The 22,157-nt window shown below is 40.0% G+C and overlaps 1 protein-coding gene across 5 annotated transcripts in view; it reads right to left on the reverse strand.

The window, feature by feature from the left end:
* The window catches only part of RAPGEF6 (Rap guanine nucleotide exchange factor 6), a 232,252-nt gene that overhangs the window by 168,213 nt on the left and 41,882 nt on the right, over positions 1-22,157 (reverse strand). For 4 of the 5 annotated variants that reach the window (XM_090020827.1, XM_090020828.1, XM_090020825.1 and 1 more), the window contains exons 2-4: positions 12,646-12,716; positions 12,159-12,215; positions 11,047-11,130 (exon numbers count right to left, since the gene is read on the reverse strand). In XM_090020827.1, the coding sequence (XP_089876953.1) occupies positions 11,047-11,130; positions 12,159-12,215; positions 12,646-12,716 (212 nt within the window). Of the gene's footprint in view, positions 1-11,046; positions 11,131-12,158; positions 12,216-12,645; positions 12,717-22,157 lie in introns of those variants that run through there. The other variant, XM_090020830.1, reaches the window with a different exon arrangement.

Raw genomic sequence — 22,157 nt, forward strand, 5'->3', positions numbered from 1 at the left:
GACAGGAAGGTTTTAGTTGTGAAGATCACCTTCAAATCTGTAATAAATACACATTTACGCAGTGCTTTTCTGAGACTGCAGAGGAACAGCTCCAGTTGCTGCTATACCTGGGCAAGCTGCAGCCGAAATAAATCACAAATCTCAGTCAATGTCACAAGGAAGTAGAGAGAAAGACAACATAAAAAGAGTGTGCTGAGCAGGCACCAGCATGTAAGGTAGACACCTCAAGCAAAATCAGAGGACAATACTTTAAAGTAAAATTCTCAGTATATTCCCCCTCCCCAGAAGTGGGGAGTGAGCACTGAGCTTCTATACATAACTTCTACAGAACCTCACCATAGTTCTGGAAAGCTTGACAGAAACATCAGTATAGACTCCAGAGCATCAACTTCCAGATGAAGCAGGAATAAAATACCTTCTGAAACCAGATTGGGGGATAAAACTGCCTGATTAACAGGATAATATTCAGACTAAATTTAGTTAACAAAATGTATGCCAGATAAGGTATTCGTCTTTAATCCTATTGGTTATGCTATTAATCAACAGTATAAATCTCAACGTAGCACAAAGTTTGTTTCATGCACTTCTATACTTCCATATGGAAAAGACTGAGGAAGAAAAAACAGGAACCAAAATGATCAGTTGGATTAATATTTTAGAGGACTGTTATCCAAAAGCCTTAGCCAAATACAAATAATCAACATTTAATTTCAATCCCTGGGAGTCTGCAATGTGCTGTCAGAATCTGAAAGAACAAAACTTTGGTGCCGATCTTCAAGAAAGGGAGGAGAGTGGATCCGGCTAACTACAGGCCCATTAGCCTGACTTCTATCCTGGGGAAGATCTTAGAAAAGTTTATTAAGGAGGCCATCCCTGAGGGACTGGCCCAGGCTAACATCCTAAAGGAAAGCCAGCACGGGTTTGTTGCGGGTAGGTCTTGTTTGACCAATCTCATTTCCTTCTATGACCAGGTGACCTATCACCTGGACAAGGGGGAAGAGATTGATGTCATATATCTTGACTTCAAAAAAGTTTTTGATCTGGTATCCCATGATCACCTCTTGGCCAAACTGCCCAGTTGTGGCCTTGGCTCCACCACGATCCGCTGGCTGGGAAATTGGCTTCGTGGTCAGACCCAGAGGGTTGTGATTGATGGCAGTCACTCATTGTGGTGCCCTGTAACCAGTGGGGTCCCTCAAGGCTCTGTCCTTGGACCCATACTGTTCAACATCTTCATTAATGATGTGGACATTGGAGTTAGGAGTGGACTGGCCAAGTTCGCCGATGACACCAAACTTTGGGGCAAAGCATCCACGCCAGAAGATACGTGGGTGATCCAGGCTGACCTGGACAAGCTCAGCAAATGGGCAGACGAGAACCTCATGGTGTTTAACACCGAAAAATGCAAGGTTCTCCACCCTGGGAGGAAAAACCTGCAGTACCCTTATAGGCTCGGCAGTGCTACGTTGGTTAGCTCTACAGAAGAAAAAGACTTGGGGGTCATCATTGACCACAAGATGAACATGAGCCTGCAATGCGATGCTGCGGCTAGTAAAGTGACCAAAACGCTGGCGTGCATCCATAGATGCTTCTCGAGCAAATCCCGGGATGTCATTCTCCCCTTGTACTCGGCCTTGGTGAGGCCGCAGCTGGAGTACTGTGTCCAGTTTTGGGCTCCACAATTCAAAAAGGATGTGGAGAAGCTTGAGAGAGTCCAGAGGAGAGCCACGCGCATGATCAGAGGTCAGGAAAACAGATCTTACGATGACGGGCTGAGAGCCATGGGACTCTTTAGCCTGGAAAAGCGCAGGCTCAGGGGTGATCTGATGGCCACCTATAAGTTTATCAGGGTTGACCACCAGGATCTGGGGGAACGTTTGTTCACCAGAGCGCCCCAAGGGATGACGAGGTCGAACGGTCACAAACTCCTGCAAGACCGTTTCAGGCTAGACATAAGGAAGAATTTCTTTACTGTCCGAGCCCCCAAGGTCTGGAACAGTCTGCCAGCGGAGGTGGTTCAAGCGCCTACATTGAACACCTTCAAGAGTAAATTGGATGCTTATCTTGCTGGGATCCTATGACCCCAGCTGACTTCCTGCCCTTTGGGCAGGCGGCTGGACTCGATCTCCCGAGGTCCCTTCCAGCCCTGATGTCTATGAAATCTATGAAACTAATTGAGGGTTTCTTCATCTAAATGCCAACTCATAAGATCCACAAACAATACAATGTGGACTCAAAAATCACCTTCACATATCTGAAGCTGAGTGTGACTATAGGAATACCGAACCTATTGTAGAATACATACTCATAAGAAATTAATCCTATTTCTTTATATCCACCATTTTGGGTCAAGAAGCTTAGATAAAGCTGTACTGAAAAACATATTTAAGAGATATTCAAGTATTTTGGACCAGCATCACAACTACCACTTTGTATGAGTAACATCTAGTTTTTTGGGACAGATCCTCAGGTGTTTAAAGTCTGTGAAGAGACATCCATTAATTGGAGTTATGACTTGCATCAATCAAGGATCTGGCATTTTTATTTCAGCTGACAAAGGCAAAGCAAGGCATCAACAAGAACATGAAGGCACTGTGACATTTACAACTTACATGAAAAATCCAGTCTTCTAAACAGAGACTAGAAATAGTGAATGGAGGAAAGTAATGCTGCAATACTAGAGAAGATCATCAAGTCCATCTAGTGAAGTATCCCGACTCCACCAGTTGTTAATGCTGCAAAGGTGAAGCTCCCATCCATCAGGTATGTTGCTGTAAATTACTATTCCACAAAGGCAGGGTAGGCTGTTTAAGTAGATGTGGTATCTTTTATTAGACCAACTGAGTAGTTGGGAAAAAGTTCTTAGCAAGCCTTCGAGCGCAATCACCCTTCTTCAGACATAGGGAGTCTCTACTGTTCCGAGACTCCAAGGAATGAGAGAAGCTAAAAGTGTGACAGGATGCCAGCGAGAATGATCCACAAAGGAAATGTTTTCCTGAGCCCAGCTCATTCTGAAACAATCTACTGATCCATAATGGATGGAAAGAGATCTGCAAAGGAAGGATAACTTATACAACCTCTTAACGGTAGTAACTGACAGCAGGAGCCTCAGTAGAAGGAAGAAGAGATAAAGAGAAAATACTATGCCATAGCCAACATTTTCTGACTTTTAGCCAATTTGAGACTGTAAATATCATACTAATAAACAACTGTAGCCATAGCATCTCCTGCAATTACATTTAGCTTGATAATATGATACTGCATGTAAGACAGATTCTGGGATGGTTACCTATCATTTTCGACAAAGCCAGTATTTAAGAAGTGCTTTAGACGCCCCATTCCCAAACAAGCAGGCATCCCTCAGGCAACTGAAAACAACTCTCTCCCCAAAAGGCACTTGTATAAGCAGCTGTCCTTGCAAAGGCACTAGCACTTATTTTACTAGCAACTGTTCGGTGTTACTAGCAGACCACTTCAACCATACATATAAATACACCATGGTTCTAGAGTGGCCGTAGAGAAACTAGAAACTGAATTTATCTGACCAAGGTTTGGGTTAGCAAGCTCCCCCCATCTCCCCCATCGTTCTTGATAAGCAATTTGCTAGTATAAATATAAAAAGCAAAATCAACTGAAGTGAAGAAATAAGGGGCTTATGGGAAAGTTAATATTTAGAGAAGTAAAGGTATGAAGAAAACACAGATCATACTTAAATAAGTACCAAATTAGCTAAAAATCTTTATCTTGTTAGAAGACAGTTTGTCAAGACTTAGCTGCATCTCTAGCTGTATAAAATACACATTCATGCATTTTAGCATTGATCACTAATGCTGCTGTTAAAAAACAAAGTATATATGGCAATACTGGAGTATGCTTACATGCTGCGAATTCCAAAACACGTATTTGTTTAAGTACATAGCCTTTATAACTACCAGCGCATAAGTATCCCATCGTAGTCACAAATAATCACTCAGTGCACAATGTAACTGTTAAATTTTACCTAGTGATTGTTAATGCTCTGAAACGCTATATTTAGATGACAGCTATACAGAGCCTAAATAATATAGTACTATACAAATTTCTTCTTTATACTTTCTTTTTTCAATCATGTACTTTGTGCAGACCAAGCATGAAGTACTGTATTCCTAAGCAGGTTAACTTATTGCAAAGCCACTGACACTTGGTGGAGACATGATGCTCTTTTAACAACATTTTTTAAAAATTCTTCTTAGGAGAAAAATACCTTTATTGCTCATATGCTTACTGAAGAGTCACAAGGTATATAGAGTTTTTAATTCTTCTCAAGCAAATAAACACAGATATTATTAAGTACTTGAGCTCCAAATAAATGTTTCCTTCCAATTCCTTGTGCTTAAAAGTAACTAGCTCATATTTCAGTTTTTTCTATCTCTGCTCTGTAATGAAGGTAAGGACAGGGAATGATCTAAATAACCCAAAAGAAAGCATACTCATTTCCTTCTCAGATTACCTCTCTACTTAAACTAGGTAATTCCTTAGTGTTTTTGCATCCCTTATTTAGACTGTAAAGTACCAGCAGTTCCATGCACTGTGACCCTAATTATTGTGTAGCAGTTGCTTTCCCTCATTATACACTTTAAAAGCAGCTGTACTCTTTTTAATAGTTTACAAAGACAATTTTAACCATATTTACTCAAACGCCAAATGAAGTTTATACCCCATTAGCATGGGGGTGGGACCCTTGTCTTAGATTTGAGTATAGGCCAGGCAAGTAGCTTCAGCAGCTCCAGATGGGGCCATGGTAGTTCACGCAGCAGATAAGAGGTGTGTGGATCAGGGGTTCAAAAGAGGGACAGGAATATGTGGTTCACATGAAAATGCAGAGAAAGGGTCTGTGCCATGAAGGGGGAGCCCACAGGAAGGGGACATGCAATGCAGGGAGAGCACAGGGAAGCAGGTGCACAGTTCAGGGGAGGGGGTGAGCAAAGGGCAGTGGGAGAGGAGATGCACAGAACAAAGAGCACAGGAAAGGGGCGTATGGGGAGCACAAAGGAACAGATGGACAGAACAAGGAGCGCATAGGAAAGGGGGTGGGAAAAGGAGCACATGGAGCAGGAGCACAGGGAACGGGCACGTTGCACAAGGGGAGGCTGAGCAAAGGAACACGCGGAGCAGAAAGACGTTCAGGAAAGGGTCCACAGAGCAGCAGTAGGAACTGCTTCAGCTCTGGCTCCAACCCCAAACCAGGCTGGAGCTTGAACTGCTGCTACTGCCTGGCCTGGCCATGTGCTCCGTGCCCCTTAGCAGAGCCAGAGCAGCTGTAAAGGTATGGGGGGGAAGGGAAGGGAAGGGAAGAAAAGAAGGAGAGAGACAGGCCCCAGAGGGAGACAAGTGGCAGGGGGGAAAAAAGCACTGGGTTGGCAGGTGGCAAGGAGACGACAGGAGGCATTGTGCAGGCTGCCTGCCCCACCAGCCACTTTTTTCCCTGTGGCAGTGATAAGAGGGGTGAACTTAAGATAATAACTAGATTCTAGACATAGAAAATTAAAGCAGATTTATAATGTTCTATGTCTAGAATCTAATTATTGGGGGAGGTCACTTTAAACTCAAAAGTAATCTTGGATTCAGGTAAATACAGTAATTTTAATACAGACTTCAACACAGCTTTATGCTGATATCCACTTGTGATGTACTTAACTTGGGCATTGCTGAATTTCATTCTGAAAAGTTGAGAGCTTAAATTGCTGCCTATAGTAACCAAGCTTGAAGAAGTTTCACTCATCTAAGTTTGCCCCTGCTGCAAAACTCAAATGTACCGATTATAAACAAGAATTGATTTTAAGACCTACCAAATCCTGTTAAATTCTTCATTTATAGTATTTACAGGAAGCAAAAGGAAAATGCCAACAGCGCCAAGAATTCCAAAACTGTCATACACTATTGCTTCTTCTTTGAATCGCAGTTTTATAACCAACCATTAAGTTTGCAATAGCGAGGAAAGAAACTGGCATCCATTATAAAAGTGGCACCTATTTATTATTTTGATCACAGGAAAGCCTTGAGACCATGATCCATGACTGAGGCTCCTTTGGGCTGATATTGATAGCTCCGTGCCATCACAGAGAAAAGATATGGTGGCCGCCTCAAGAATTTATCTAAACATAAGGCACAAAAGAACAGACAGATATGAACAGATGTAGGAATGAGATAGCAGATAGTACTGGTCAGCCTGAAAAGCTGCGATTGCAGCACTGTAACATACCCATTGTCCAATGACCCCCAAACTGAAGTTTCCACTACAGTGAGTACTATGGGCATTTATACACGGGCTCCAGGATTGGGGGAGGTATGCTTTAATCAGAGAGGCTCTGAGAGCCACTCTAATTAAACCGCCTAGAGCGTCATGTATATCAGCATCCCTGTGCTGAAAAATGGCAGTGGGGGGGTGCCTTAACTAAAGCTTGTTGATGCTGCAGCGCAGTAATTACCACACTCCAGCAGTCTTGCTTAACAGTGTATAGGTGTCCTTTGTGACTGCGTGGGAAGCGCAGATGGCTTACCAGTACAGTTTATAACCAAAGGCCCTAAAGTTGCAGTCACACTCAGCCCTAAGGAAGCAGCATTTTCCATCATTTCATTTACAGCTAAGTCTTTTAACACTGTAAATCAACCCTAGCCCACAATACCCACATGTATTCTTTTAAACTTCTATATTGTTCTAGTAAAAAAATAATCAAGTTGTAGCAAACCCTAAGTTGAATGGTTGCATCTGTGGACTGGTTAATTCTTTCATTCTTAAAAAAATAAAAATTAAAAAAAATCGCCGTTTCAAAGCTGAGCCCACTAACAATGACTACCACCTTTCATCACTCTTTTCAACTACTAAACAAGAGGGCACAAAGCATATACATGCCAAACATTGGTTGATCCAAAACAGGATACAAGAGCTTCATAACTCTGCTGGATGGTTCCCAGTCCATGCATCTGAGATATGGCCCTTGCACATTGGAAGCAGGGTTTCAACTCAAACGCAGCCTTCGTAGCCAGGTGTTGTAAGATTTGGAAAGACTCTTCTTCAGAGCTGCTCCTCTGCAACTGAGACATACTTAGCACTGACTCTTCTGCATACAAGCAAACTGCTTAGTTTGCTTCAACAAAGCAGATGAAAGGGGAGAAAGGTTAATCAACACGTTCAAGAATCATCAGTATAAATGCAAATCTTTGGATTTTCTTGCCCCATCCTTGCTTGGGTCAGAAAACACATGCTAGGATTTCCTTTTGAGCAAGCTTAAAAAAAAAACACCCACACACAAAAAACCCCAACAAACAAACACTAGTCTGTTATGATTTGCCTGGTTTAAAAACAAAATTTGCATTTGCTGACATACTGAAAAAACTGAGAAGATTTAGCATTAGGAGGGAATGTCATTAATCAGCTCTATCCAGCAATGATAAACAACTATTTATTTATTATTGGTTGTCCCACGCACCTCATTTTGCAGAAATTATTTGTCCCGTAACTCTTCCTATAAATCTGTTTGGTCAATTTTATCCTAAAATGACTGATGGACTCAATCCATTTCAAACTACTGAGAGCCCCATCACAACGTTAATTTGCATTACTGGCGTAAACTAAGTGTTTTAAAACCTGTTTTGACAGAAAATTTGCATAGAAAATAATCTGAGTAATGGAATGAGAAAAATAAGTATCCAAGAGATATATCTATGTCAAATTATTTAAATGGTATAACTATTTGTATAAAAAATGGTGTCTAACAGCCAGTAGTACACTAAGTATTGCACAAAGAAATAAAACGATCTTTATCCCAGAAAATTCCTTGTCTAGCATTGTGGAGAAGTGGAACAGCTGGATAAAGGGATATAGCAGAGGTAGGTGGTACAGTATACAATTAATATATGCAAATGTTCTGTTCTTTCAGTTAAGTCTCATAAGATAAAAATGATCATGAGCTTAACACATTCTAAATAGCACTGATCTGTACTCATCACAGAGGAGCTTTTAAGGATGATCTGTTATTTTGTTTTTTTAACTAAAAGGAAAAGATGATGGCTTTTCAAATTTTGAATTTTCAATCCCCCTTCTCCCCCCATGTACAGGCAACAGTGGGGGAAAAAAATAAGATGCTGTGAGAGAAGAGAACAAGTGGGCAATCAAGATGAGTGTCCTTAATAGACTGCAAGAAAGGACTGATCTTGAGATAAGAAATTTAACAGATACAGTCTTTACTTAAATTTTCCCCACTTACCCAGATTGACGGTAGTTAGTTAAGGTTGCCAAGATATAAGCAGCATAAATGTATGTATTTTTGCTGTACCCAGTTTCCATTTTCTTAGTAAGTTTTTACACTTCTGGCAGAGGTCATCTGAAAAATGCTACAGAAAGTCACACGTACAAATCAAAACAAATGATAAAAATGTGACTTTCTGAAGTATTTAAGCCATTTCTCATTTGTTTTTGTTTTTAATGACAGCAATAATTTGACAATGAGATGATTTATATAAAAGCACTAACATAACAAGTACAAGTAGCATAGCTCTGCATTTAAACAGCATACTTGCACTCCTTTAGATCGTAAGGGCAAGAGGGTATCCGTCAATGACATTAATGCAAGGCATTTTTTTTTTAAATGAACCATGAGCAACAGATACAAGTCCTTTGACTTCAGTGAGATTACTCTCCCTAAGGTCAACTCGAGAGAAACCTCCTGCCAACACCATCTGCGGGCCAAGTTCATTTGGCAAAAATATGCGGGAGGTCATTCTCACGAGTTGCTCTTCAGCTCTGAACTCCCTCCTCTGTGTGCCCTGTCACAGCCTGAAGCAATGCAAGACCTTTTGTTTTGGGCAAGCTTTCAATGAGGGGCCATTCTTCATCATTGTTCAGAGCGTTTGCTTTATTATACACTCTTTTATTTTAGTAATTCATCAGGTTTTATAATTTATTTTGGTTTTTACTGTAAACAGCCTTAGCTCTTTGAGGGGGGTAACATATTTCTAATTAATTAATGGAATTAAATGAATTCTTAAATCAGTAAAACAACTATTTAATGCTTTTCTGAAGATGGCATGGAGCTGAAGTCTATCTTGCAGGTATTAGCACTCACAAAATAGGCAGTGCTACCTGTGAAGTAACCAGGCCTTAGAAATATCAGAAATTTCTTTTTCATTACATTCAGAATAGTTTAACAAAAAAGAAGAGAGAGAGAGCCCCCCAGGATTAATAGTAATATAACTTTAATAGCATACCGACATGGCCTTCATGGGCTCATTCTGACATTTTCCACAGCAGTACTCTCTCTTTAAATTTGCATTGTCATTGTATCACTTCATTCAGGCATTGGGCAATTTCTAAATGAACTCTTCAGGATCCCTACAATCTGCTAAAACAGCTCTCTTATAGCCACGTAAATTAGAAAAAATAACTCATCCTCTTTCCCATCCCATAGGTCCCAAAAATACAAAGAAATTAATGACTTTCATAAAGAGTATCAGGTAAAGTCAAATTGCTTCTCCATAGAGCCACCAATCTAATTCTACAGCTTCCTCTAAACAGGAGTTCTAGTTTTCAGCTACAATTTCTGAATAAGCAGCATGAATACAAATGTACTAAATATGCCTTCAGAAGACAGAAGTGAAACACAGAAGGACATACAAGGTCAAGCGGAGTATCACAGCAGAGCCAGGCCTAACTGAAGTGAACTCTTAGGTTCCAGTTAAAACATGTCACATAATGTGCTCGCTGTGCTCCAAGACTGAAACACAATGACACTTGTCATTTTTTACTGAGAGTGACATGACTGGTCTCTATCCTCTTATTTCATAAAAAGCTGTGCTGTTAAATCTAATCAAGTCGCATGTGATTGTCCTTGGCCTGGGACTGTGATCCGAGTCCTTCTGGCTGTCATCTACAGCTCATCTTGAAGATCTCAGACGCATCATTAATGACCTCCTGGAAAAGGATGACCATCTCAAAGTACCTGTCCTTTCTTACAAGCAAGCCCCCAATCTCAAACACCGTCTCTCAAGCAACAGGCTGCCCAACTCCCCATCTCACCAAGGCACCAGACCTGACAACATTCCCGGATGCCTCCTGTGCCCCAACAAATATAGATGGACCAAATAACACAGATTAAAACATCCAAGGCTCATTCATTTGCAACTCTACCAAAGTCATATATGTCACCTTCTCAGTGTCTCTCCACTGCCCTCAATGGACAGAAGAGGCAATCCCTACATGAAAGGATGAACGCTGATCTGACATCACCTGGAGAACAACAAGCAGGCCCGTTGCAGAACACTTCACCCTCCCTCTGGACACTCCACCACTGACTTCAGTGTAGCTATTCTTAGGCAGTAAGCCTTTAAAAACCGATTCAAATGGGAAACTGCAGAACAAGAAATCATGCTCAAACCGGGTTGTTAAGTATGCTGTAAACAGGGACTGTGGATTCTTATCCCATTACCTGGATTAGTTTGTGTAACTCCTTTGTTCCTGTAGGTTTTCTTATTGCTTGCTTGCTTCTCCCAGCACTGACCCCCTTTTCTTCCTCCTTCTGCCTTTTGTATTCAAAATTTCTATCTTCTTATACACTGCTTTGGGCATGTCCTTTCACAGCAACAGATGAAGTGAGCTTCAGCTCACAAAAGCTTGTGCTAGATAAATCCATCTAATTTAGTTACTCTATAAGGCGCAGATCTACCCTACTAAAACAAATTCACATTCTCCTTGTAGCAGATTTTGTGAAAATAAGCTGTTATAAAGCCAAGATACATGGAAACAGTCAACATGGGGGATTTTTAAACCAAAAGGCCTCTTAGATAGTACTACATGAACTCTTCAATGCAAGAAGCGTGATAGGGAGACCTGCTAGAACAAAAATAAAGCAACTCAACTGACCTTCATTACCTAATATAAGCAAAATGAGTAGTGATGAGAAGTAATGTGAATTCTAGACTTGTTCAGTAATTAAGACAGTAGTAATAAACACAAGGAAGTGCTTATGTTAAAATGCTGCAGTCTTTTTAAAAAATTAACGTGCGCATTACCTGCATGGTGGTAAAAACATGGAGTCTTTCATAAGCACAGATCCGGAAAGAAGAATGTACCAACATCTGGCGATTGTTTCTGAGCTGTGATGAAGAAAACCAAAATCATTGATAGCAATACAAAACATACAGTGCCTCAGGTAAGACCAATGTATCTAAGCTCATATTTAACTGCACTGACGATTTAGGATGTCTAAAAATACTAGTAGCACTACAGCATTACTACAACTACTATTAGAGCACAGCCTCAAAATTATTACTTGTATCACAGCGGAAAGATCTGCAGAAAACTTAGGCTAAAATTTACCACTTGCAGTATCATATTTGGAGCTAGTAGAAAAACACACTTTTTAAAATAAAAATTGTTTAACTGTACTTAAAGTAAACTCACTTCCATCTCAAAGCAAATTACAATCTTTATATGCACGAATCATTTACCTCAACACCAAATTCTTTAGCATCAATTAGTACACAGCATTACGTAAGTTTAGCATAGACTGTGAGGAAAAAAAATACAATATCCAACAACAAATTGTGGAAAGAAATTAAGTAAAATAGTTATCAAAAAAAGGGAATTTAAGAAGGAGCTGAGAATTAATCTCTCTAGTCTTGGGTAAGGTGCCATAAGGGATTTTTAAAATTCCAAAAGCAATCGGAGCCCATGGTTTGAGACTATTCAGATAGAGGGCTGGCTCCTCCAAAGGGACCAGTACTCCCTGGCAAGTTCAAGTACCAACTTCAAGGGAAGAGTGCCATCTACTGAATCATCAATACCAGTCCCAAAAACCACGTTAGGTTTTCTACATGCTACAACCTGCACATTTTTTAAAAACACATTTAAAATACGCATATGTACATCTACTCCTTCAACAAAAGTTGTGTGGCTACCTTCCATGGGCATTTCTAGAAATGACACCCTATTTTATCTGTATAACCATCCCACTGTCTAAATGACATATGGCTGTATAATCAAATGGTATCAATTTTAAATGCTGCTCAGTTTTCTATTTTTCACTTACCCCAAAACTAAGGGTACAAACATGTTCTAACAAGCAAACCAGTCTTACATTTCTCCCCAGGAGAGTAAAAATTAACACCTTAAAGCTACATACCAAAAGAGAACTTGGTTTCCCTTGTATCTTTCATAGCGGGCACTTGAAGACATTATTCTGAGAAAGAAAAACAAATGTAGTTGTAATTTTAAACTCTAAAAAGAAATAATAGCTTTAGTAATATCATCCCTTTCATGAAACTTCCCTGATAGTCAACACTTGATGTTTGACTTTTCCTGTTAAAAAAAATGTACCCTTAACTATAAAGCTCAAACCTAATTGCCATTTTTATTATCCATGTAGATACTGCACAAGACATTCTTCAAGTGTTTCTGAAGCACTCCTACACACACTGAAATTACTCCTAGCAACAGAATTGTAAGAACTGAAGTACTTCCAACAATTTTGTTTGTGCTTTGTCTTGTTTGCCTTCCATTTAACATAAGCCAAAAATCATTCGAATGCACAAGTAAGAGTGTTTGCAACATACAATGTATTTAGATATCATTTGTATTGGACAATGCCAATTATCCCACACAACCCTTACCTTAGCTGATGTTCCCTGAGATGTGACAATATGTCCATTCCATGAAGATAAGTATAGATAATATTTAAGTCCTGAAAACAGAAAAACAAAAAAAATAAAGAAACATGTCATCTATGAAGTATTCAAGTTTAGCATCTAATCATCTTAGATAATTATTTTGCAACACAGGAAACACACATGCAAACAAAGCAATGGATTAGAAAACAGCTCAGGACAGAAAGATTAACCCACAGTAAGTTAGCTGTCGAAAAAACAAGTTTGTTTTCCAACATGTAAGCATTAAAGTAGCCAAGACCCTAAAGCAGTCGTTACTAATAACTCGTGCCTACATTATTTACAGAGTTCTATAAATGCATAAATCATTGTCCAAGAACTACAATGCACCATATATCAATGCCTTGCATCCCACAATGATTAAAAACACATTATAAACCTTGCAGTGCCTGCTTAAACCAGGGTAGTATATCTTATCTACTGAGGTGACACCAGAAAATTGAGGAGTTTCTCAAAACTGCACTTTATGCTAGTAAAGAGCACAGAAATACATAAACCCTCCTATTTACTAAAACCAATAGAAAACATTTTTATCCTAACCCAAGACTGAATGTCTGGGAAGGAAAAGATATCCCAGGTCCACATCTGACACCTTGCTGATACCCACAGAGAAAACCCCTCCCCTTCCCATGTTAAAAGTACTTCCTTCACCTTCCACTTCCAAAACTTCAGAGACTAGTTTCACAGCAGCCCTACCCTTTGCCAGCACTGGAAACAAGAGAACTGCTCAAAAGGACCAAGCCCTGGATCTAAGGCATATTAGGCAGAACATTACCAGCATCACTATGTTAGCATCATGAGTAATTTTTATTAAAGGCTGTTTAATTTGATTAATTTTCTCCTAGTAATAACATGAAATAAGTATTCAGTAAGCCTTTTCCCCAACTTTATTCATTAAACATACAAATGGATGCATCTGTGAGCCTAGAAGAACTATAATGATGAGCTACTTCACTGTAGCAGCTAAAACGTATCTGTAAGAGGATAACACTTTCTAAAAGAAAGTGTCAATTCATTTTCTGTGTGGAAATAAGTTTCTGATCTTTAAATGAGAAGATACAGCTGCTTAGATCTCTCACTACACTGATCCCCTTTTAGTCACAAAAATATTTGTGCTGGTAGAGTACACCACATGCTAATGGAAAACACACTGGAGCTATTCACCATTTATTTTACTATCTAGAACAGGTGGGCTGTTAGCATTAAAACCAGACACTGTACAATAGTCATATATATGTAAATGTCTTTGCAACTTGAACATTTGTGCTCCGAACTTCTAAAGGCACTGGGGACACTTTGCACAAACGATAAAAGACTGCAAGGGTTGGCTTTGGAATTTACAGTAGTTTTATTAGAGAAGAGTTACGTATGGAGCTACGAAACTTTTGGGAACATAATGGATATGGATTCTGTCGTATAAAAATGAAAGTCCAGAAATAGCTAGAGGCCAAATAAAATTATTGCAATAAAGATCGCAGATTTCTAACACCATAAACAAAACCTGTGAAAGCTGAGCAGAAGACTGCTCAATATACTATTTATTTAAAGACAAAGCATCTGGTTATAACAGGGCTCACGAGCCCAATCTTGATTTAAGATTTCAGGACTTCTTCCTTCCTAACTACTTTAGTATTTGTACTATTGGAAAGCCTAAAAACCCTAGGGATCACAAGTTCACTGTGCTATAGGTGCTGTACAAACCCATCTTAAACATTATAGGTTTCACTGTCAATACATTCTTCCCACAAAGAAATATTATATACACAGTCAGACTCTGTATGTTTTTCATTTTCATTTCATTTGTTTTGCTTAAATATTATCCCCATATACTACATCCAGAAAATACGCTTTAAGGTAAATACAATGAAACTACTCAAGAAACAAGGCTTCTACCAAAAGCAAATCTTCATTATACACTGTCAGACCACAATTTATTTCAAATGGGGTGGCTCTCATTTTCTGTACAAGAATGGGTTATACCAAACACTATCTTAGACTACATCTTCAAATAAAATGTTGCACTATTTAAGAGTGTTTTTATATATTAATTACTACTTTCTCTGAAAACAGAAAAGCGTGAAGTATGACGCTCTTCAAAACTACAACCTACACAACTTTTTAACATTTTGTAAAAACACATTCACCTTCTATTTACTTCAGAGTAACTTGAGGCACCAGTATTTACATGAGGTTAATTCGCTTATCCACTTTTAAGGGAGAAATGAATCCATTATCTTATTTAGTAAATTATAATTATGCTCAAAGACTACATGATGAAAATGAGGAAGACTGCGAAGTCAAGAACTCAAACATTAGCAGAATTACTGGCAATATTCCCCCGAGTGGTCCTAATTCAACTCTTCCCCTCCCGCACACTTACACACACTTAAAATAGTGCTTAATTACATACACATCTTCTATCTCTTCCTGCAAGACTACTGCTTCACACTGATGAACCTGGCCAAGGGTTGGATCCAGTTTGGGTAGTAAGGAGACTGCTGTCAGCAGAATTTTTTCCAAATTGCGGAAGAAGCTGGAAGTTGCACAGAAAACAAAGTGAGGAATTTCCACAAAAGGCCTCTCTCATGGTTAAGGCAGCTGACACTGCTGGAGAATTGAACTCTCTGTGCCTCTGCCCAAGACTTCCTCTGTGAGGCTACACAAGTCACAAGACACGGCACTGTTGCATACTCCGTCACCACACATACCTTATTTGTGTCAAAATTATGTTCCTAGGCGCACAGTGGATGTGCTTACTCTTCAGTAATAAATCTCCCATATTTTCTTCAGACCCACTCTTCCATTTCAGACTATTTTCCCCAGAAATTATTCAGCTTCTTAGGCATGACATTGAACCATCCTACAAGCCTGAAAAACTCACCCTTCCACAGCTTGTTCAAACAGGAAAGCCCACACACTCCCATGGCTTGTTCATATAGGAAAACTGAGTCCTTCCATAGGCCATGTTCCACACAAGAATAATGGCACAAGCCATTATTTACAACAGTTTTCACCTGCAATCCCTCCCCACACAGCCTAGGCCCTCATTCAAAAAAGAGTCAAAAAAAGTAAAGCATCAAGTCTAGTGACAGAAAAGGGAACAAGGAAAAAGACTCTAAATATGTTAAATGTGTTATTTGACAATATTTTGATATACGGGCCATCCTCAACTTACAACGGTTCGAGTTACAACATTTCGCGCTTACAACGTTTATAAATTGACACCCTGCTTCAACTTTGACGTCAGTTTCCACTTTACAACGTTTGATCCAGTGCGAGGCCATGTCAGCGAACAAGTTTGCTGTGTTGCCCATCTGCCTGGAGAACATCTGTCCAAACTTCCTTGAACATTTTTTTTTAAGAAAGCAGACAAATCTCAGCCAAGACTCCTGAGAAGACTCCAGCCAAGAACCCTTCAAAAAGTCCAACCAAGAGGGCTTCAGAAAGTCCAGAGAAGTTCTCTCGAAGAAGTCCGTCCAAATCAATGATTGCTATTTACAACATAAAACACATTAACGTAGCTATATTATTCGTCTATAATTGATTGAGTACAAAATTCTGTGTCATTTTTGGTGTAAACAGCGTATCAGGCCTTGGTTCAGGAACCAAGCCCCCATTTATAACATTGTGTCCTATGGGAAAATTGGTTCTGAGTCACAGTGTTTTGAATTAAGACACAGTTTTCAGGAACCAATTGTGTCGTAAGTCCGAGGACTGCCTGTAAAGCATTCACCTAATTCTAACTTGTATAAATCCCAACTGCTAACAGTGATTGCTGGTGCGTTGAGACCATCAGTAATTATCTCATTGTTCTCAGCAGTCTGTCTGCCCATATCCATTGTTCCTTGTTCTATTTTTAAAGCCTAAGTTTTTCCGGCAGATGCAGCCTTTCTGGTCTGTTTGTGCTGTGGTTAGAACAGTGGAGTCCTGGTCTGTGACTCCAATACCAAAAAATAATATTGTGTTTACTTCCAACTAGATTTGCTAGGGCCTTTACCCTGGCTTAGGAGAACTGTACTCTCAAGCAGGAGAAACAAACTGCCAAATCCACAGGCTTTTTAGCAATTTGTCAGCAGATAAGAAAGGAATTATAGGATGCATCTACCTGCAATTACAGAGAACGGTAGGACCCTTCCTGGCCAATGTTTGTATGATGCTGCCCCAACCAATTTAATGCAAGATAACAGCACCCACCAAACAAGGATAATTCAAATGCTTTATCAAAGTAAGGTATGAAACCAAAACAAGGGTCTCGGAAATGACACACTGGTGCACTTTATCTAGTGAAACAGTGGAACAATATCACTATCCTGTACTTCAAAATATATTGTTCTTTGAATGACTGATCAGCATGCTTCATAAGGATATTTATCAGGACTTTAAATAAATATCCTGCATACCTACCTAAAGCATCATTGTCATCCAGCAGCAATGCACTACAACCAACTAGACCAGGGACATAGGGTGCTGTGGGGGGTGGTTTTTGTTTGTTTTGTTGTATTGCTTGGGAGGGTTGGTACTTCACCTCTATATCTTGTATCTTCATTGTAAAGTTTTCCACACAGAGCTAAACACATAAAATAGTCCTATACGTTTTAATCTTTTCAAAAGTTCCTTAAGTAGACGAATCAAGACTAAAATAATGCTAGATCTGCATCTGGTTGTAATGCATACTTTTTCTAATTTATATTTCAGCTAACCTTTAAGCTCCTTTCTCCACCTCTTAGTAAAACTTTCAGGTGGCAAAATGCAAGGAATTCTCTTAAGAAGTTTAAAATGAGATTTCTACTCTTTATGAGACACACATACAGGTAACAAAGTGTTTCCATATGTTTGAAAAGTGTTCTAAATAGTTCTCTTTATGATCACATTATAAAGAAATATCTGCAAAAATGTTTAACATTAAACAGTCAAACTAGCATAGGTTCTGGAAAACTATAACCTGACAAAGCTTATAAGTAAAAATGAGGGTTTGTTATAAAAAGGCTTTTAACCTGTATACTTTAGGAATTAACAAGTCCTTGCCCAAGGGCTCTTCTGCAGATGGGCTTATGAACCAGACCCTATCGCTTAATTATTTCCATTCACAAAACAAACAGTTCACATAACAGGAATCTGGGAGGACAAAACAGAGCTCATGCCAAAGACTTAGATTCTTGCTAAAGGCCAGGAAAAGTTCCTATTTATAGGTCATGTAACTTACTACCTGTTCCCCCAATCTTCCTGCACTAGGAGATGCCTAGTACCAAGTAGCAACATGGGATGTGGATGATAAGACACACTACCACATTCAGCCTATACCTTTTTGCCAGTATATCCACACACAAAAAAGATTCAATAGATTTGAAAACAAGTCTCATTTGTTTTTTCTCCTATTGCCTCTAAGTAAGCCAACAGCTGAAGAGTTTGGGGTACATGTCTGTACATCTAGAAAAATAAATCATCTTCAGGAATATATCAGCATATCCCCATCCTGCTTTGGGGGTGCAGAGGGGTACCCACTACCTACTTCCCCCTCTTACTGCTGCACTTGCTTGCATCCCACAGGTCATAACTGCGAACCTTGGGTTCTGATTCTCTGACCACTGAGGCCAAATTCAATATACTGCTGAGCACGCATCCTACAACCAGCTCAGAAATGACTGGAACCTGAGAAACAGGATCACTGGAGCAGCCTAAAAACATACTACCTTTCTTACTGTAAAGTACTTATAAATAAGAGGCTAGTGGAGGAATGGAGCAAAAAATTGGTTTCAGGAAGGTTCAATTCTGGGAAAATATTCCTCCTTTCAAAAGTATTTAACACATCAGCTTTGGGCTGTTGAGAGAACCGAGTCTGAAGAGATGAAGAGAGCTGCACTAGACAAAAGCAGAAGGAAAAAAAAAACCTCAGGTCACTCTGGTATCACTATGGGAGAACGGGTCTGACTTACACTGGACAGTACAACTAGTTAAGTGATTATGAACCGAAAAAGTCAATGTTATGCACTGCACTTTTAGTGAGCTGTGTTTATGATCTACTTATTCACTGGCCAATAGAAGCTGGTAGTATTCTGAGTTCACTTGCTTTTCTTTCTTCAGGAATGTTTCATTTTCAAAGAATGGCCTATTTCTTTAATCTGTATAATTTGCATATTTTGTATGCATACTGCAGATTGGGAAGACTATCCTACAGAACATGTCCTCCTTGAAACTTGCATGCCTTGATCTGCTGCTGCTATAGTATACTGACTGTATGGCTACACCATGCAAATTTTGCCCTTACTACATAATAGATTTTAAAATAGTTGACGCTAAAGCAGACACATGCACATTCACAGCTAAATCCACCAGGACCTTGACAGTGAGGCTTACATATCATTCTCTCTCTTGAAAAATTTACACTTTTTTTTATTTGGGAAATTTCCACCCTTAGATGCTGTACACAAAATGGGACTAGATATTGATAAAAAAAAATTTAGTTTAAAATACATTTCGATTCAGTTGCTTGAACTATAGATTAATCACAGGTTATGTGGCCACCTAGTGGAAATAAGCAGTGATTTTGGCTGCTCGGTGCAATTTCTTAACTTTCTAGTTCAACATAAAAATCTTTATGTTAATGGACATCCATTTCACTCACTGCTTTCAAAAAAACTGAAAACAAAATTAAGGGTTGTTTAAAGATATATGGCTCAACTTCCACAAAGGGGTTAATGATACAGACCAAACTTGGTATAAAGAATAACAAGAGAATTTAATGGAGAAAACTGTCATAACAAGAAAGTTAAGAACTTGCAGTATAAAAAATAATATCAAAGTGCAACAATGATTTCACTACTCTAGCCACAACAAAATTAAAGTAAAGCTATCTTGCAACCCTGCCCCCTTAGACTATCCTCCCATCTTTGCTGCACTGCTTTCCCGCACCTCCAAATACTCCCCCACTGCTAAACACTTAAAATCCTTCCAAGGGATTTTAGGCAACCTTTTGCACCTGCAGGCTGGAATGACCTACCCCGGGGTTGGAGGTAGGTGGGTTAGGAAGTGCTAGGACTCTTCTACCTCCAGCATTCATTCACAAGCACAGCAGCACATGGAAAGCGCCTGTTACCAGCAGTTATCCCAGCAGTGGCACAGGGAAAGCACCTGCAAAAGCCAAGAGAAAAATGCCACCAAAACCCCACATCCACAGACTGGATCAAAAGGTTCACAGACCAAACCCCAACCCGCAGCCTGTAGGTTGTCAGCCCTATTCCAGGGCAAACACATAGGGCAGTTCAGATTTTTTTAAATCTTTATTTTCTGAACTTTCATCCCTCTAGATTTAAAGCGTAAGGTTCCTATTACCTAATTTCAGATGTTCATCTGCATGCCTCAATCACTGAATGAAACTATTTACTCTACATCATTATGTAGTTAATGAGTTTTAGATCAATGTTCTTACTAAGCCCATCAGGCTCCTCATAAATTGGAAGTTACAGATCTATTGTATGGATGAAATAAAGGGAAATCTGAGAGGGAAATGGGGATTTTGCAAATTGTACGTCAGCTATAAAAGGTAAGGTGGTACCTATAATAAAGTAACATCAGCTATAAAAAAGCACGTCCAGGCGAGCGCAGTTATGCAGTATGTGGCACCATAAATACATCTGCAAGGTCACATACCGCAGTCATGTGTTATCTGCACTGCAAGGGTGCACTACGCGTCCATGCGCTGCTCTGTTTTTTTTTTCCCCGCACAAGTGTTTTTTGATCCCTGGATATCTACAGGTCAAAAACACCTGCTGGAGGAAATAAAATAGAACAGCGCATGCACCAGCAGCACATGCTGCCGAAAAACAGAGCTGGGCTGCCCAGAGCCACGCTGCAGCTGCCAGCCAGATCCCCACTGCTGCAGCCCCAGGAGACCCCCAGAACCACAGGTAAGGTTGCTGGGGCCAGCACAGCACTGGCCCCAGCCTCCCCTACTGCCCTCAGGGTAACTTGCCACACACCAAAGCACATGCGGCATGGGCGTTCCCAGGGACAAGTAGCTGAAGCACAAGGTGTGCCCCTGCTACTTGTCCTCAGGGAACCAAACGTCCACGCCCGTCTGGATGCGGCCAAAGAGCAAGTTTGCTGGACAAGCCTCCAGGTAAGCAGGCCATGTATTTTTGCTTAGTCCACTGTATTTATTTTTTTTTAGCCTCTCAGGCTGCTAGATTCGTTTGCTGGGATGTTCTCATTCCAACCGCCAGAACTGAGAAGCTGCTGATCTACAATATAATTTATAAACAGTAGCATATAAAACTTTCTGACTCATTATGGCTGAAGTTGAAGGAAGCGGCATGAAATAAGCAACTGAATGGGCTAAGGAGCGTAAACATGTCTTGTGACATTTACAGCACAGCAGCTGCCCTGCAAAATGCAGAATATCCATTTTGTCATATTCTTTGTATCAGATGTGCAACTGAATAACATCCTGCATGTCAAAGTGAAAAAGTAGGACATCAGGGGATATCTTTGGCACCAAAATGTGGCAGAGATCGGTCAGTTATTACAGCATAAAAATATGGACAACAAAAACTAACAGTTAAAAACATTTAGCCTCCATTTATATTGATGTCCTCCCTTCAGCACAGTAGGCAATTCAAGTAATGGAACCACTTTACCCTGAATCTACTCCTTTAGGCAGATTCATTTTCACCAAACTATTACTGATGCTCCAAGTGAAAATAATAATGTAAAATGTGTAATAAAAGAATACCACTAATGTGAATGCAAAGTTCACACTGTGTTCAACAAAGGTTTGGTTGAACTCAAAAGCATGCTGGATAACTACTCAAAAAGGTTCAACTTCCTATTGACACAAAGTCTGAAAAGAAAACCAAATAATTTTGGAAGACTGGACCAACAGAAATCCCGTGAGGTTCAACAAAGACAAGTGCAAAGTCTTGCACATAGGATGGAAGAATCCCATGTACTGCTACAGGCTGGGGGCTGACTGGCTGGACCTGGGGGTTACAGTGACAATAAGCTAGGTATAAGCCAGCAGCGCGCCCTTGCTGCAAAGAAGGCTAACGGCAGTGTGGGCTGCACTCATAGGAGTACTGCCAGTAGATCAAGGGAAGTGATTATTCCCCTCCACTTGGAACTGGTGAGGCTGCATCTGGAGTACCGTGTGCAGTTTTGGGGGCCCCACTGCAGAAAGGATGTAGAGAAATTGGAGAGAGTCCAGAGGGGAACAAAAACGGTGTGGGGACTGGGGGACATGACTTGAAGAGAGGCTGAGAGAACTAGTCTTATATAGTCTGGAGAAGAGAAGATTGAGAGGGGATTTAATAGCAGCCTTCAGCTACCTGAAAGGGGGTTCAAAGGAAGATGGAGCTCGACTGTTCCCAGTGGTGGCAGATGACAGAATAAGGAGCGATGGTCTCAAGTTGCAACAAGGGAAGTATAGGTTAGATATTAGGAAAAACGCTCTCACTTGGAAGGTA

Source organism: Crocodylus siamensis, chromosome 10 (genome assembly GCF_052110815.1).
Source record: "Crocodylus siamensis isolate JL-2025a chromosome 10, ASM5211081v1, whole genome shotgun sequence".
In the NCBI taxonomy this organism is placed as follows: domain Eukaryota; kingdom Metazoa; phylum Chordata; order Crocodylia; family Crocodylidae; genus Crocodylus; species Crocodylus siamensis.